The sequence below is a fragment of the Parasteatoda tepidariorum genome, chromosome 2, assembly GCF_982258835.1.
Source record: "Parasteatoda tepidariorum strain Cologne lab strain chromosome 2, Ptep-v5.0, whole genome shotgun sequence".
NCBI lineage: Eukaryota > Metazoa > Arthropoda > Arachnida > Araneae > Theridiidae > Parasteatoda > Parasteatoda tepidariorum.
Genome location: NC_141756.1, coordinates 31,862,698 through 31,880,365, shown reverse-complemented (window position 1 = coordinate 31,880,365; position 17,668 = coordinate 31,862,698). Strand labels below are relative to the sequence as shown.

Sequence of the window (17,668 nt, the reverse complement as noted above, 5' to 3'; positions counted from 1 at the left end):
AATTTCTATAATAGAAATACGATTGTTTCATATTATGGTCAGATCATTTTATATTGCGATATAAAATTATCAGACTACCACATTTTTTTCGGTTGTCATCAGCATAAAATTAATACGAGTCATTAAGATAACGTTTTCAGACAATAACATCAACCATCTGATACAAAAATCTCTTTCAGTGTATAAGTTAATTATCACTTATTTTAAAAACCTAATTTTTATATCAAATCTTTTTATCAGACTCCATGGGCAGGGATATTGCATCTTAAAATTAGTTAGCTCAAAACTTTTGAAGATGATCAAATTTTAAATACACTTTATATAAAGTATTTTTTTTTTAGGGTTTTATGATAACACCTCGATACACATTTCAGAACACATATTTAAAATTGTGTCTAAGCTTTTTAACCCTTTTACAGAACTAATTTTTTTTGGTGCAAATTACTATAATAAATTAAAAAGGTTCGCTAAATGGTTATGAACTTATAGTTATAATCAACTTCAATGTCCTTCATAAAACTAGAAAATCTTGATTCATTGGTAGTAACTATATAGTAGGATGAGTGAAGATGATAGGGGCAATGTCTTCCTCACTGCCCGAAGTGGAAAGGTCTATTATTATGCTTATACATGTCTGTATGATAAATAACCTTTTCTACTAGGAAACAGATAGAACAATAAGTTTAGTTCATAAAAATTTAAAGAAATTTCCTCAATGTGATAAGAAAGAGAGAAAACCAGTTAAGAATTCTTGGAAGCATCAATTTAAGCAGTTCTGGGTGGTCACCCACTCCCAAGCTGAGTGCAATTGCATGCAAATGAGAAGAAAATTCTATTAATTTCTGCCAGATTGACCTGCACCATAGGCCACAAGAATTTTAACTTTTTTACAATGGTTATTATCTTTCTGCACACAGTGTTCGCATGTGTATATATCTGTCTATAATAACCTACTCAACAAATAAAACTTTCTTTTTATTATTGTAGTAATATAAAATTAAATTTAACAATACAAATATATGAAACATTAAACTTTGTTGACTATAAACTACAAATTATCAAAGGGAAACAAAATAAAATTAATCAGATATTGATTCATATTGAGCAGGAATCATTCCAAAGAAAATAACTTCTGCAGCAATTTACACGATTGATCATATATTCCTGGACTTCTGGACTCTCTAGGGCCAGCAACATTGAGTATTTTAATTTGATGATGTCTAATCCAACTACGAATTGTAATTACAGAACTACTTTCAGTGACAGCAACCAAAAGAAAAGGTTTTCTTTTCTCTTTGGCATGATCGATTGTGAGCAGTGTACCATCAGTGATGTGTTTTGGCATAGGAAGGGAAGGTAAAATAATCAATGTTCCATCACTATCTTCGATATTGCGCCTTGTCCTTTCGGCAACACTATCTTCAAAGGAAAATCCAGTAACTTCTTTTAATGGGTACTTTTCCAGAATAGATTTGTTATTTTCGTCTAAACCGCCTAGGGGGCACCACCCTCCAACAGGTATACCCATTTCTGTACCCACAAACAATGCAGCTTGATCAACACCAGTCTGCCCACCTGACCAAATTTCATGGACCATTCTTCTTTCTATGAGAAATCCAAGCTTTGGAGGCCGCGTGAAAACACCACAGTTTAAAATATTTAATAATAAAAAATAGATAAAAAACATCATATAAAAATCTAGAAAAACAAAACAAGTCACGTATAGACACGCACAGTGTCTATAATCTGTTTTCGACACAGGGGGCAGCCAAAATGGGATTGGAGGACTGTGACAGTACACTCTTCACACATACACAGATGTCTACAAGGAATTAAAAGCACATTCTTTTCTTTATCTTGACAAACAACACACATAAACTTCTCTTTTTCAGTTGAATCTAAAACCTGCTTTTGTTTCTTTTGAAAAACTGAAAGAGTAAAAAATGGCACAAAAGATGAAAAATATCTGTTAAAAACACTCTTGCAGAACAAATGTAATGTCCCTTCTGATCTTCTTAGACTAGCTCTCCTTTTGAAAACCTTATTGGTAATAGCTTGTAACAAACTGAAGAGTAATTTAACTGCTGTCCACACATACACTAATATTTTGGTTGTAGCAACTGCTAATGATTTTAGACTCAATTTAAAATACTTTATAACTATCACACGTATGTAGAAAATGTATATTATAAGTAAAAGTCCAAGATAAGCTTTAGGTGGTATGGTCAAGATAAAAACGAGGCACTTGTCACAAATAGTTGCACTAAAGTTTATGAGAGACTGACCAACAAAATGAAAAGAATCAATAATATTCGTCACACAATAAAGCAATATATTCCACAAAAATATAAGAAAATTGGGACCCAACTGTAATATTAGTAAGATTGCAGCAAAACAAACATTTAAGAAATAAAATAATTCTTCGACACAAAATGCCAAATAGTTTACGATAAGCTGAAAACCAATCACTGTTCTTAAATACAGTAAAGAAATAGAACCTCCGATGCAACTAAGTCCTGCATGTATACTGAGTACTAACCTTGAAAAAAAGCCGTAAATTACTGAAAACACAACACTAACTCCAGTATTCAACTCAGACAAAAAAGCTAAAAAGTCTAAATAATAGCATCGTAGAACATAAGCCGAAAACGAAACTGTTTCCGCAATGGATTTCAGCAAACCATAACTTATATTAATGAGGTAAGCAACCACATAATAATTCCCATCAAGAAAGGTTTGTAGACTTTGAGCAGACTTTTCGATAGTCCAATCAAAAGCATCGGCTGTAATTTTGATAACATTCACATTTAAATCCATTTTCTTGTAGTACAGCTGGACAACCAAGTGTATCTCCCGCGATGATCATCAAGTTAAAACATGTCCAGATAAACCGGCTAGTTTTTAAATTCGTTAATAATCTTTGTTAACTTAGAAAAGAAACTCATGCTTATGTTGTAGGTTGTGGTATGTTATACTTCTTCATAACCTAACATATTTACAATAACATTCCAGAAAATATATAAATAAATTCATTTAAATTTTTTGAATCTGTTGCTTTTGATTACAGTTAAGAGTAAGCTTTTCGTTCAAAAAGGAACAAAGACGAAAAGGCGACAAGTATCTTGAGAAAGCAAAAATGTGGAGAAAACATGGAAAAAAATTACGAAATGAAAGGAAAAAAGCAAAACAAAAATTGAAAAAAATATATAATAACCTTTGTTTTTAATTTTCTTCTCAGAATAATGAAAAGAATAAAAAAAAATAAAAAAGAAATTTCAGGAAAAAAAAATTTTTGTTAAGGTCTATTGATCTTTCACTTCACTAAAAATAGGCAGTAGGAAACGTTATACCCTTGCAAAGCAAATGTAAATAAACATTTTCGCGTGGATTATCAAGTTCTCCAAATTCTTAATAAATTTTTCAAGATAAAATGACTAGGTATTCTAGAAAAAAAGGTAATCATGGATATACAGCTAAACGTAAACAGTTGAAAATTAAACGGCGTACAAGGGATTTAGATGAAATAGATAAAGATTTGGAACCAAAAAGTGCCGAAAATCTATTAAATCAACCCGTTGATATCGATTTGCCTGGCTGTGCTCAATTTTATTGCCTACATTGTGCGTAAGTGTATATTTTCTTATTTACATGGATTTTGAGGATATTTATTAGGTGCTGCTCATTTGTAAAAATAACCCCAAAATAACTATGTTTCAAGAAGGGAACTTTCTCAAACGTTCGCTATCAGTAGGACTTTCAAAGTTTATTTTTCATACACAATGAAAAAAATATTCTGAATTTTACAAAAAAAAATAATATGTTTTTAAAATATTTATTTCTTGCATTTAAAAATCAATTGTAATCTGTTCAAAAACAACTAAATGAAAAGTTGCCAAATAGTTTGAATTTAGGGCAAAGTAAAGTACGAAAATTCAATTACTATCGTTTATTAATTGTGAATAAGAAATATTTCGATATTAGTCTGTGTTAATGCCAACTGCAATTGCTTCGGTGCCAAAGGAATTTCAAACTTACAAAAATTGTTTTAAAAATAACATGTAGAGTATACTGTGTCGTAACTACCTCTCTAAATATTAAATACCTATTCACTAGTATAAAAGACTAAGACATGTTATCTTGACTCTATCTTCTAGAATCAAGTTGATTCTGTATTGATTCTATTATCTAGGTACCTTTTGATAGATGAAGATTTAAAAGTAAAAATTGTTGCTCTGAAATAATGTATGCAAACTTACCATAACATGCAGGCTTTTAAACTTGTTTTGAATGTCTGTTTTCTTTACTTTTTTTGCAAATGAAAAAGTTATACAGGAGCTAATATATGACATTTTGTTCTCATTCTGTAGGAGGTATTTCATAGACAACCATTCCATGCAGCAACATTTTCGTACTAAAGTTCACAAAAGAAGGTATGTGTTTTTCATCCTTAAATTTTATTTAAAAGGTAAACCGCCAAAGTTGATCCCCTTTTAATTTTTTATTTCATTAAAGAGGTTTATTTTTTCTGTGATCCAAATAGCTTACTTTTTATGCTTCAAGATTTTTTTTAAAATTGTTCTGTTGGAAAATCTTTTTACTTTAATTTTTTTGTTTTTAAAGAAAAACCCTTGAGCAGTGGACCAACATGTTACGAAGCTGGGGTTACCTTAGTTCTCCTCATGAGATACAATGGATTAAAAATATGCTCAGAAACAATATTGTAATAATAAAAAAAAACGTTCTTACTGCACCTAGTTCTATTTTATAAAAATAAATTTGGCACTTATATTAATTTACTTTGTATAATGAAGCATAATTTTAACTATTTATTATTATATTATTAAGACTGTATAAACTATAAGATAATTAGAATAATGCTTATAATATAGTTTTTCTGACTCATTGGGGATAGTCCACCTTACCCTATTTTTCATTAAACCAAGGTATAACACAAAAGATCACAATAATTTCTCTTCTTATCCTATAAACTTAAATTATACAATACAGCAAATTATTACTGTATTGTTATTGAAACAAATTTTAGAATGTAAAGTGCATACCTTTCAAGTCTCCTGTTTTATTACAGAGCCACCTATATTTTACAATTATCACCTTTTTACCCGTCTATTTTCAAATTTCTCTGTATATTTTGAAAAAATTAAAAATACTTTTTTAGCAATAAAATATACGCTAATGGCAAAAAAAATTTTCTCAATTGGGCAACTAGAAAATGGATTGTATAAAAAACAGATTAAAAAAATATTGCAGATTAGAGAAAATACTTTCTCAAAAAAAAAAGAAAAAAAATGCACCTTATTTCGCTTAATACTTTCTGAGGAAAAGTATTTTTCTGGTAACTGTTATGAACAGTTAAAAATGTTCTATACAACTGTAAAAATGTAACTATTAAATATGTCTTATTCAAGGCCACAGCAACTGCATATGTTCGTTGAAAATGTAAATGATAGAAGTTACTTAAATGCTGAGTGTTCAGTTTATGTAATTATGATAAATGGTATAAAAGGTCTTCGTTAAGGCTTATATACTACTATATTATTTTCTATTTTGCATTGCTCTTTTTGATTTTTCGCCTTTGCAGGATGTATTAAAACTGTAAACGTAACTAAAAATTGTCACTAGTAAAAATCTCCGCTATTTTTTCTACGAAGTTGGCAGGGATGAAAGTTTTGGGGGCTTTAAAAATTACTTTCCAGAGCTAAAATACAACTTAAAGAATGGCAGACTTAAATGTAGTGTAATTAAAATGCTTGTAAATGGCGCACTTAAACCGAACCATCTGATTCTTTGATTGGATTTCTTGTACTATAACACTAATGGTGTAGCATGTTAATGGAAAGAATAAACAAAAATATTTCATAGTACCAAAATAATTAAGGCTGCTCCAATGTTTCCCTAGGTCCGACTTACCCTATCCCCCTTCCTATACATATACAAAATTTCGTTTATTATAAATACTGATTATTCTTCTTTGTGCTCTCTTATATAATCAATAAGTTCACTTCCTTGATAATATTTTTTGATAAGCTCTCTAATTGTTGTAATTAAAGTTTTAGAAAAATTCAAACAGAGTTCGAAGTTTTCCTCAAATTCTTGGAAAAAATATATAACTAATTTTTAAGAATTTTAATAAATGTTTTGAAATTTTTATGATTTTTTCCCCAATTTTTGTTGAAGCTAATGAAAAAAATAAATAAAAAAGAATTAAAATATTTTAAGTTAAGAATATATGTATATATAATACCCTGAAATAAGATGAATAACAAAACGTAAATCACGTCTTCATAGCATGCCAAGTAATATGGTGATAGTCTACTTCCTTTGTTAACGACAATTATCCTTCATTTTGTACCACTTTCACTTGCATTGTTTCCCGAGTAAGATTTAAAAAAAGAAAAAAAATAGACTATTTGCGTACTCAACCCGAAAGTGTCTGCTAACTCAGAATATTCCTTCGTAATAGAATTTTTTCTTCTTCAAAAACGGCAAAAAATATTAAACATTTTTAAATACTCTTAACATGGATGAAAAACATTAATTCTATGTATTTGGAAGATAAATATCTGCTGTTTTCCATAAGTAAGAGGCAAATATGAGTTAATCTTGAGATTTCGAAGTTATCCATTCCTTAAATTTGCATTCACATCGTACAAAATGCTAATTCACAGTTTTACCTGTTTGACTGAACCTTCTGTCAAAGCTTCTAATATTATACCTTCATATTTAGTTTAAATTTTTTTTTGCATAAACGCATATTTATTTTTTAAAAAAAGAGATTAATTTTAAAAAAAAAGTATCTGCAAAATGTAAGAATCTCTACAAATGGATCTGCACACAGTGTTGTTGGTTGCTATTGATTGTTTCTTTGAAAAATCGATTTCTTAGTTGTTTTTAGTTTTTACTTTAAAATTATTTAAGGAAATTTAATGAAAGTTATGAAATATTTTATAAGCCTAAAAAATAGTTAAACCATGCATTAAATTATAATTTTTGACTGGTTGTTATAAAACAATGAGGTAGTACCTCATCCATCCAAATGCTCTTAAAAATTGAGTAATTTATTTTTCCCGTCAACTTGACTTAATTGAATGTTGTTAAAAGTCAAAGAGTTGTTAGCAATAAGAAAGCAATTTTGAGCATTAAGAAATATATATTTTTTTAGATTTAAACTAGTAATTGTAATTTGCATAAGACAAAATATGTTTTATTCTAAAAATCATATAACTGTTACAATTGTACAAAATATTTGTACACAGAATTATATTACGAAGAGCAGAGAGTATTAAGAATCTTAATAAATCTCTAAGTGAAATGTATGTTTTATTTGCATAGGTTAAAAGCATTGGAATTGAAACCATACTCAGTGGAGGAAGCAGAAGCTGCAGCCGGTATTGGTACTTACGTTGCCCCCACTAAAAGAAAAATGGAAACTCAAAAACCTTTAGAAATGGAATCTACAATACCAATGGATGCTGATGCTCCTGTAAAAAAGAAGAAATAGTTCAGAAAACTATTTTCACATCTCTAATTAAGTTGTTAAATAATCTTTGTTCATCATTAAAATAAAGATCAGTAAAAGCTATGTTATTTGATTCTGTTGTTATTTTTGAGTTATATGAAAAGTAAATTTCTTTGTGTTATAAAAGTATAGACATTTTTTAAGATTTTCTGAATCATGATTGGTATTGTTAATTCCTATTCTTTAATCTACTTTATTGATATTTAGTGAAATTAACTATTTAAAATTATTTAATTTAGTTGGTCACCTACTGTTTCATAATTTAATTTTTTGTTTGAATTCAAAAATGTTCGATAACACATTTTAGAGTGAACCATTATGTTTAAATCTTTTTTTTTTTTAATTTATGTTTTAAACATATTTAAAATATTGCATGAATAGTTAAGAACAGTATATCTTTTTATTTATTTTTTCTTTTGCGTCCATAGATTGTATTCTAAGAAGGGGCAAAGTTGTGCTCTAAATAAATAAATTGAAAATATCCTTTTCTTATATTTGTTAATTTTTTCTTTGTACTTTATATTGGATAAAAGAAAGATATCTGAAACTAAAAGGAGTCAGTTTGTACTTTTATTTTTCTTGAAACCTTTCTTACGGTTATTATGATATAAAGCGAATTATCTATCTTTTTAATGAAAAATAACACTAAAAAAATTTGTGCAATAAGTTAACCTTTTGCAAACTATAATTTATTATTATTCAAATTATATTTATCTTCAATTTTTCTAGCAAAATATATGAATAAAGTGCGATGTTTTTACTTTTTCACATTACTTCATGCTTTTGGAATTTGGATAGCCTAAGATATTTGATTACTTTAAGCTGTTTGGTTCAACTTGAATTCTATATAGAGATGCCCAACTTGATATCTGCTTTCCTTCAATTACTAATTGCAACAAGTGTAATTGCAAAAACACATTGTTGCCGTTAGCAATAGGAAAGTGCAAACAATTGATGGATTGCTAATGGACGACTGACTAATCAAGAAGAACCTTGTAGGTTAAACAGCTCTGTTGCTCCCTTACTTATCACTGTGTGACTAAATTACATTCTCATACTTTTTATGGTTATATCGAAGCAGTTCCAGATGTTGCCATAAGTAAAGAATTTCGTTTAGTTCTATCTATTGGCCATTTTGATAGGAAACAAAAACAGACTATTATTTTTGAAAAAATTTATTGAATTCAACAATAAAAAGACATGTTGAATAATTTATTCCATTGAAATACCTGTACGTCGCAGGGTAATGGTTGATAAATGAGTGTGCTCTTCTAAAATATTTTTTAGGAACTGAGAGGTCAAAGCAGTATGACTGATATTCAAAACCTTGTAGCACAGCTTCTTTTATATCTCTTGAAAAAACACAAAACAAAGGACGCAATTCCCTCAAGTTTGGACACGACGATATTATGTAAGGTGCTGGTAGAAGATTCGAAACTGACTGAACAAAATGTAGACTGAGGGACTTTAAACACGGAAAAAGTATATGACTGTGGGCCATTGCTTGGAAAACAGGCTTCCAGTAATATCAATCTATCAAGTTAGGACAACATTTAGCAAGTACTTCAATAGATACTGTGAATGAAGTGTGCAGCAAGCTAATCAATTTATCGCCTCGCAGCTCGAGGAAATTATTCATGCACAGTGGAGGGTAAACAGTTTCCGCGAGTTGCAAAGGACATTTCTCTAAATTTTCAAACTCGGAACACAATTCCAACTGCATTTCAGTTTCTAACTCGCTAATTATCAAGTTCTTGATAAGTGGGCAGACTTTTATGCAACCATTCAAAGTAGTTGTTAGCTGACCTGCGGGTTTTCTGGAATCGTGAAGAAGAACTAAATTGTTCAAATTAAAACTTTGATTTACCTTTATTTCAGAAAAATCTTTCAGGTCTACTGTTTCACGTATCGCGGCGGGAACATTGTTATACCATAACTCAGCTAAAGTTGGAATGTTTTTCAGAGCTAATGCCGCACTCTTACTGGTAAGATGTGTATTCAACATTTAAGCTTTCGAGGGGTGGGCTTTTCTTGCATAGAAGAGTGAGTCCTGCGTCAGTGACCTTTATGCACCCGGAAACATTTAAACTCTTCAACTGGGAACAATTATCGGATATTATATCAACCCTTATGAAAATTTAAGGTATATTTAAGGTTGATTTGAGGTATTTTTGAGGTATTAAGGTTGTTTTGAGGTATATTTAAGGTTGCAGAGAAAACAGAAATAAAAATTATACCTCGTAAAGGTTGTAATTAAGGTGTAAGAGGTTGATTTATATATACTTCAGCTTGTTTTGAGGTTGTTTAAAATTCACTTCAAATCATCCAGACTGATAAGGTGATTTTTAAGGTATACCAGGTTTATTTTCTTACATTTGTAACAAAAGAGGTATTTTTGAGGTGTAAAATTTTTTACCTTATTTCAACTAAAAAGAGTGAGATATTTATTGAGGTATATGAAGTCATTTTATTTATACCTAAGCTTATTTTGAGGTTGTTTTAAATTCACTTCAAATCAACCAGACTGATAAGGTGATTTTTAAGGTATATCAAGTTGATTTTCTGATACTTGTAATAAAAGAGGTATTTTTGAGGTATAAAAAAATTGACCTTATTTCAACTAACGAGAGTGAGATATTTATTGAGGTATATGAAGTCCTTTTATTTATACCTAAGCTTATTTTGAGGTTGTTTAAAATTCACTTCATATCAACCAGAATCATGAGGCAGTTTTTAAGGTTCACCAGGTTGTTTTTTTTACACTTGTAACAAAAGAGGTATTTACGAGGTATAAAAAATATAATTTTTTTCAACTAAAGAGAGTGAGGTCTTTATTGAGATGTATGAAGTCATTTTATTTATACCTAAGGTTGTTTAAAGTACACTTCATATCAACTAGCTCACTTCCCAGAGTTCCGTGCTAGCCGGCAAATGGCGTGTGTGTTTACAATCGAAAGTTTCCTTAAAATTCGGTAAGTGTGCTTGACATTTATTAATTTAGCTTTGTCACTTTTAATCAAATATGCCTCAACTTTCAAACTTAAATTTCATTATTTTTGTTTTAAAGACGCTTCCTGATCTTACATTATTTAAGTCGGAGGATATTCTTTGAGGCTATTGTTGTAGGCTTAGCAATAAGACAGATCAATCTAAATATTTCTCGTCGCTGTTTAGGGTAACGTTACTGGTGAATCGTTACAGCAGGTTACGCACAGTATATTTTATTGTTTGTAATTTATTCAAATATAACTATTCTTTTTGTTTTGCTTAAATGTATATGTTTTAACGTAGCAGTATGCAAGCTGATTGAGTAAAAGGTTCATAATTTCTCTTATAAATAAATCACTGAAAATTGAAAGTTAACAGTTTCTATATATTGCAGGTAATAAAACAAATAAACAATACTATTGTAAGGAACGAAATGCATATTTGTTGCCTTCAACAAAAATCTAACATACATATTTAACTAATAAAATAAACATATACAATAAAAATTGCAATCAGGGTAAATACATCACACAAAAATTTTAATATTTCTTCAAAAGTTGCATTTTCATAAAAATATATATTTACAAACATGAAGAAAAAAAACAATCCTGTTTTTCGAAGTAAATATTCATTTTTTTAAATTAATGTTTACTATTAACAGGTGGTTCTAAGGTAGGAAACAAGTTTACCATATCAAATCAACAAATTTCATTAAAAAATATATGAGAATTCCTAATAAAATCTGAAATTTTTTTTTAATAAAAATATATGTAATATGAGATAAGATTCAAGCTAATATTAGTGAACTAATTTTTTAACCCCCCTCACAAATTAATAAAGCAAACTTCATAAATTTTCATAATCTGAAAAATATTTTGTTTTTAAACTCCAGAAATGATGAGAAATTGGAAATTCTAACATTATCGCAGAGAAAGAAAAGAATTTTTTTTATTTTTAAATGTGCAAAGTAAATAAAAATATAACGCTAATAAATAAAGAATTTTGAAAATTAAATTCTAATAACATTAAATTATGTAAGGATCACAGAAAACTATAATATCAATGAAAAAAAATCAGAACCGAATAATTTCGGTAATAATAAGTGATTGATATTAGCAGCGATTACATTATATATAAGCGGGGATTACTGAACTTACATATACATTGCCTCTAGAGAGAAAAAAGTTATTCTAATTCTAGATTGTTCACCACATTAGCAAAATAAATTTTTCCAGTGTCATCGCACTGGATGGAAATACAAACAGAAGATATATTTGTCACAGGAATTAAGTTAAAGTTGCCAGAATTAGTTACTTGTGTAATATGGCTTAGTTCAACATTAAAATTAAGATTAAGAGAACGCATCTTTTCACCAGAAATCATTTCTTCAATAACACCATAATAATTCCAGCAACAGCATATTGAATTCTGACAAGTACAAGTTACTAAAATTTTTACGAAGAAATTAATGCAGCCTAGTTTAAGTTTACTTGCCCTTTTATACATAAGCTTGGTTTAGTTGAGTATCTTAAAAGTATTTGTATGTGTATCACCTATTAAATACTATCTGAAGTTAGTTAGCAAAAAGGCAACTATAGGTAAAGGAAAACTGGAATCCACTTAAAAAATTCTCATGCAAAATTCAAACTTTTTGTCCGTTTAGTCCACTAAGGCAACGCCCCGCTCTTCCGTGCCACAGGTCCTGGGTTCGATCCTTGGGCCGGGCAAGGTTGACTCAGCCTTTCATCCCTTCAGTGGGTCGATAAATGAGTACCAAGCATGCTTGGGAACTAAACACTGGGGGTTCCGCGTTCGGCTGACCACCTAACCGGAACATCTGCTCCTGCATCCCAGAGCCCAAGGTCAAGAAAACTGAAATGGGCACAGTAGACCTTGGCCCTCTATGGGCTGTCGCGCCACTGTGTTTAGTTTTATTTTAGTTTTTAGTCCGCTAAGGCAAAATCTTGAATATTATTCTAGATCAACATGATGCAGTTTAATATTTTGGAATGATTTTCAATTTATTTTTAATAAGACTCGTGAAGACTCGTAAAGAGACTAAAAGAACATGAAAACTTTTCGTATAAATAGTGTGCTCTAATAAAATAGTTTTTATCTTTAATCCACAAAGAATATTGTATAAAACAAATTTACTGAGACAGCTATTCCAAAAAAATAATTTTATTATTTCAATTAAATATTAAAATCATTTTGGTGAACCTATACTTAATCTGCTTATATTGTAGTTAAAAAAGTTTAAAAGTATTATTGACTCTGGATTTTTGTTGTCAACATTAGTAACTTATCAAAGTTATATAAATATATATTTCAATTTCTTTCAATTTCTTAAAAAAAAATCTCATCTGAAAATTTCCAAATGAAACTTGCTATGCAACTTTTATATAACTTGATTTTACTCAACTTGAACATGCAACTTTTACAGAGCTGCTCCGTAAATGGCATCCAGAATTTCAAGGTTTGAATAAGGCTGTCAATAATACGTGCTCTGCAGCTAGGAGGAAGTGGAGACTAGTAACTGGAGAGCCTTCCCCTGGGAGTAACTCTAAATATACACCAAAAAGAAAAAAGACAAGTAAATTATTCTCCTTTGATTCAATGAAATCTTTTCACCTAAAAAATTACTGATAAAGTTTGCATGATCTTTGATTTTTGAAAACATTATTTTATAGCATTATCTTAAATTATTCCCTCAGGCAAGTAAACATATAAACTTAATGTTGCTTTTATTTCGATGGGGCATGAAAAACACAAAACATTGATGTTCTACATTCTTTTATTAAAAGATGATTGATTCTTGATCACATTAAATAAAAGGTTGAAAATGACCTTTTGTTTTTAAAAACCTTACGTGATAGACAATTATTTTCGGAATCAGCAGCATTGAGAATTGGTTTTAGTACAATTTCTTTTGCGAAATTGGACTAAAAATTTAAACAAGCAGGCCAGTGTAATTGAATTTATTCAAAATTTGCTGAGAAAAAAATTTAAATATCAGCATAACAATCCATAATTAAAAATGGTCGGTTGAATTATTGGAAAATTAAGAATTTCAATAAGCGTGTTATTTCTACAGCAGTTTTTATATGCATCTTATAGAAAAATTAGCTTTTTTAAGTGATATGTTTAAACAGTCAAAATTAAGAATTGAAATATACTGGGAGGAGAGTTTTGCAGGTCATTATTATTATTCTTATTCATCTGCTGTTACTAAAGAAACCATTTATTTATTCAAAATTGAATAGAAATAATAATAAAAGGTGATTTATGCAACGAAATAAGCTTTAAAATATTATTCTAATCTTTTAAAATTTGTCATTATCAATGTAAATATGACTCTCGCTAATTCAAATTTTTTATTTATAGGTTCCAATGCTCCAAATAACGTAAGCACAGCAAACTTGCAGAAGAAGCAGAGTAATTGTCAAGAATTTTGATTTCTTGAACGAAAAATTAATTTTTTTTTGTTAATAAAAGTTTTTATTTGTAAGCTGGCTAAATTATTTAAATTTGCTGTTATTTCGCTTTTACAAAAAATTAGCGCCTTTAACATCTGTTCTATATAAATGAGTTCCCACATTTTTCTGAAACAAATGTATCCTCTTTTCACGATAGTTTAATTGAAATTATTAAAATTACAGAAACATTTGAAATGTTCTTTTAAGGTTTATGAGTCAGCATACTTAACATTATTCAACTCTACATGTTAATTCAAGATTAATAAATTTTATGAACTATTTAATTGCAAATTAGCACAAGGTTCACAAACTATAAATTAAAGGCGTTAAGTGAAAATTCCTATTTTGAATTGTGTGAGGAAGAATACATTCCAATGGGTTGTATTTCAAAATTAAAGGAAGATATATTCTTTGCATTGCATTTTACTTTTCTTCACACAATACATGGAAATCAGTCGAAAATTCTTTCGAAAGAAAGATTCATCCGTATTCCGCCTATGTGTTTAGAAAATAGTTTCTTAGCATCAGGATTAGCAGTGAAAATTAAGACAGACCGTAAAAAGTTAATAAGTAATTACCACCTAATGTGTAACATTAAAAACTCCATCAGAGTGATAAATACCTCTACAAGTGAAAAGATATATATTTTAGGTTAAAAATTAGCAGTCTAAGGAGAAACATTTTAATTATATTTAATTACCAGCATTAGCATAAAAAAATATAACCTGAAGGGAAAAATGGCATATTTTAGTTTGATTAAAAAAATTTCCTTTACAAGCATAAAAACCTTATATTTGAGGTGAAAAATAATACACCTTACGTTAGTAAAAAATCACCTTTCCAACTATCAAAAATTACACCTGAGGTAGATTTGAAATAACCTGAAGAGTAAAATGACATGCCTCAGGTTGAAAAATATATACCTCTACAAGCATAAAATTAGATACCTGAGGTTGAAAAATAATTACCTGAGGTCGAACAACATACACCTGAGGTTGATTTATAATAACCTGAAGTGTAAAATGACACACCTTAGGTTGTTGAATAAATACTTCCACAAGTGTAAAAAAATATATTTCAAGCTGATAAGTAATAACCTAAGGTCGAACAAAATACACCTGAGGTTGATTTGAAATAACCTGAAGTGTAAAATGACACACCATACGTTGAAAAATATATATCTCTACAAGCATAAAATTAGATACCTGAGGTTGAAAAATAATTACCTGAAGTGGAACAAAATACACCTGAGGTTGATTTATAATAACCTGAAGTGTAAAATGACACACTTTAGGTTGTTGAATAAATACTTCCACAAGTGTAAATAAATATACTTCAAGCTGATAAGTAATAACCTAAGGTTGAAAATGAAACACTTTAAAGTAGTAAATATCTACCTCTCCCAAGATGTAAAATTAAACACCTCAAGTTGAAACATATATACCTCTGGAGGTATATATTAAGGTATATTTGAGGTTGGTTTTGAGGTATTCATTTGCACCCTTTTCAACCTCAACGACGTCTTTAAATAACAACCTCCTTTATACCTTTAAAATATACCTTGTTTATACCTCATTTATACCTCATTTATACCTCGATTTTTTCATAAGGGTTCTTTCCACAGAAGTAGCTAGGATTTACAGCGCCAATTCCCAAACTCAGCTTCTGTGCCCCTTTGCGATAAAATGTAGAACTCAAAAGAGATCTTTTCGGAACCATTTTAAGTTTTACTTACTGTTGTTCTATTAAATTTTACATTGAACACGGTTTTGCTACTTAACATGCTTTTAAAGACAACGTTACTCGGTAACTTCATACATATTTACTAGATTCGGTTTAAAATTTAACACGGTATGTTACTAATGTAGTTTCTTAAATAAATAGTCCCGAGAAAATGAAGTAGTAAGATGTTACTTTAATAACTTCATTCGCTTCAGAAATATATAAGTAGGAAATAACAGTAGACTTGTTTCAAGAGCTCAAAACGTTTTCTTTCTGAGTATAGTTTCTCATCTTTATGCTTCCATTTTTCGTTTGGCAACTTTACGTTTATATTTCAAATCACTTTTATTTTTTCTCATTTACGTTTGGCAAGTCTTGAAAATGGGTCCCTGCTTTTGAGAGCTTGAAACAAGTCGACTGTTATTTTTTATTAACATATTTTTGGAGAGAATGAAGTTTTTAGTCAAATAACACAGTTCCTATGCATAAAGATGTTTTTTTTATTTCGTTTATTGATTTTAATGAGGAATTTTTCTCGTAATTACCAAATGAAACCGGGAATATTTAATTTAGAAAAGCATTTTAATACGTTATTGATTTTTTAATTATTTTTTAATGAACATGGCATCTTTGCAAGATTTCGTCGGGACAGATGTCCTCTCTTGCCTCCCGCTAGCTTAAAGTGACCACACGTCCCGATTTTGGCGGGACAGTCCCGCTTTTTGGTGGACTGTCCCGCGTTCCGCCGATTTTTAAAAATGTCCCGCTTTTTAGAAAATATCTGCATTTCTTATTTTAAATGTACTGTAAAAATATATTCCTATTATTTATTAAGTATTATGGTGAATATAAAGAAATAAAAAATGCATAAAATGCCCGTTAGACTGTGCGGTTTGTTGTTTTCAATTTGACGTTCGGTTTGACTCATTATTTGATTGACAAAGGTTGAGGAATAATCGCCACAAAGTAACGGTCAATAAGGTAAAATTTAATACTCTTTTTTAGCCTTTGTAATAATTTTTTTATTTATTTCTAGTATTTACTCACAAAATAAAAGATGAGTAAAAAAAGTGGATGCAAATTTAATGAAGAGCTAAGCAGAGAATTTCCATTTACTAAAAGTACCAAAATAGACTATATGGTACGGTGTGATAAACGCAATGCTGAATTTTCGGTCTCACATGGTGGTAAAAACGATATTACTAAACATCTAGCGACAAAGAGGCACAAAAGATTTTTTAATAATGCCGCTTCCTCCTCTAAAATGGAACAGTTTTTTCGCAGTGCTAGCTTTAGCAACACGGAAAAACAGCTAGCATTAGCGGAAGGGCTATTTGCTTTCCGCACTATAAACCACAATCAGAGATTCAGATCAATGGATTGTACGTCGCAAGTGATCAAAACATTCTGCGACAAAAAATATGCATGTGCAAGGACAAAAACCGAAGCAATTATTTGTAATGTTTTTTCACCATATTCGTTTTCACGATTGCAGAAAGAATTAGAAAAATGCGCATTTATATCCATATATTCTGATGCTTCCAACCACAAAGATTTAAAATTATTTCCCACAGGTGTTAGATTTTTGTGATCCAGAAACAGGAATTAAAATTAGAATATTAGATTTTGTTTCATTGCCTGATGAAACTTCACAAATAATTTTTAATTTAATAAGTACTATTTTAAAAAAGAATAATTTAAACAATAAAATTATTGCCCATTGTGCTGATAACACTAACGTAAATTTTGGTGGAAAAGCTAGAAGAGGCATCAATAACGTTTTTACGAAACTTAACGAACATTTGAAGCAAAAAAATATTGGAGTAGGTTGTGCAGCGCACATTCTGTACCTATACTATTCAAACAGCATCTGACTTACTTCCAATATATTTTTCAAACATTTATTCGTATTTTTATATCTATATTGTGCGTGTTGAAAGTTTGA

The 17,668-nt window shown here is 29.5% G+C and overlaps 2 protein-coding genes and 1 long non-coding RNA gene across 4 annotated transcripts; 2 read left to right on the top strand and 1 right to left on the bottom strand.

The window, feature by feature from the left end:
• Positions 1-962: 962 nt before the first annotated feature.
• Positions 963-2,817, bottom strand: LOC107443231 (uncharacterized). The gene has a single exon (XM_016057030.4). The coding sequence runs from the start codon at positions 2,815-2,817 to the stop codon at positions 1,717-1,719; it is 1,101 nt and encodes a 366-aa protein (XP_015912516.3). The 3' UTR covers positions 963-1,716.
• Positions 2,818-3,239: 422 nt separating this feature from the next.
• Positions 3,240-7,600, top strand: LOC107443239 (zinc finger protein 593 homolog). The gene is made up of 3 exons (XM_043043881.3): positions 3,240-3,624; positions 4,368-4,430; positions 7,351-7,600. The coding sequence occupies exons 1-3, from the start codon at positions 3,431-3,433 to the stop codon at positions 7,517-7,519; spliced, it is 426 nt and encodes a 141-aa protein (XP_042899815.1). The 5' UTR covers positions 3,240-3,430; the 3' UTR covers positions 7,520-7,600.
• A 2,224-nt stretch (positions 7,601-9,824) lies between these two features.
• On the top strand, positions 9,825-14,033 carry LOC147814914 (uncharacterized). Of its 2 annotated transcripts, XR_015431335.1 has the most exons (3): positions 9,825-10,509; positions 12,969-13,118; positions 13,910-14,033. It is a non-coding gene; the product is annotated as an uncharacterized LOC147814914 (long non-coding RNA). The 2 variants fall into 2 exon arrangements; XR_015431334.1 differs by lacking the exon at positions 9,825-10,509 and having other exon boundaries at positions 12,146-13,118.
• Positions 14,034-17,668: the final 3,635 nt, after the last annotated feature.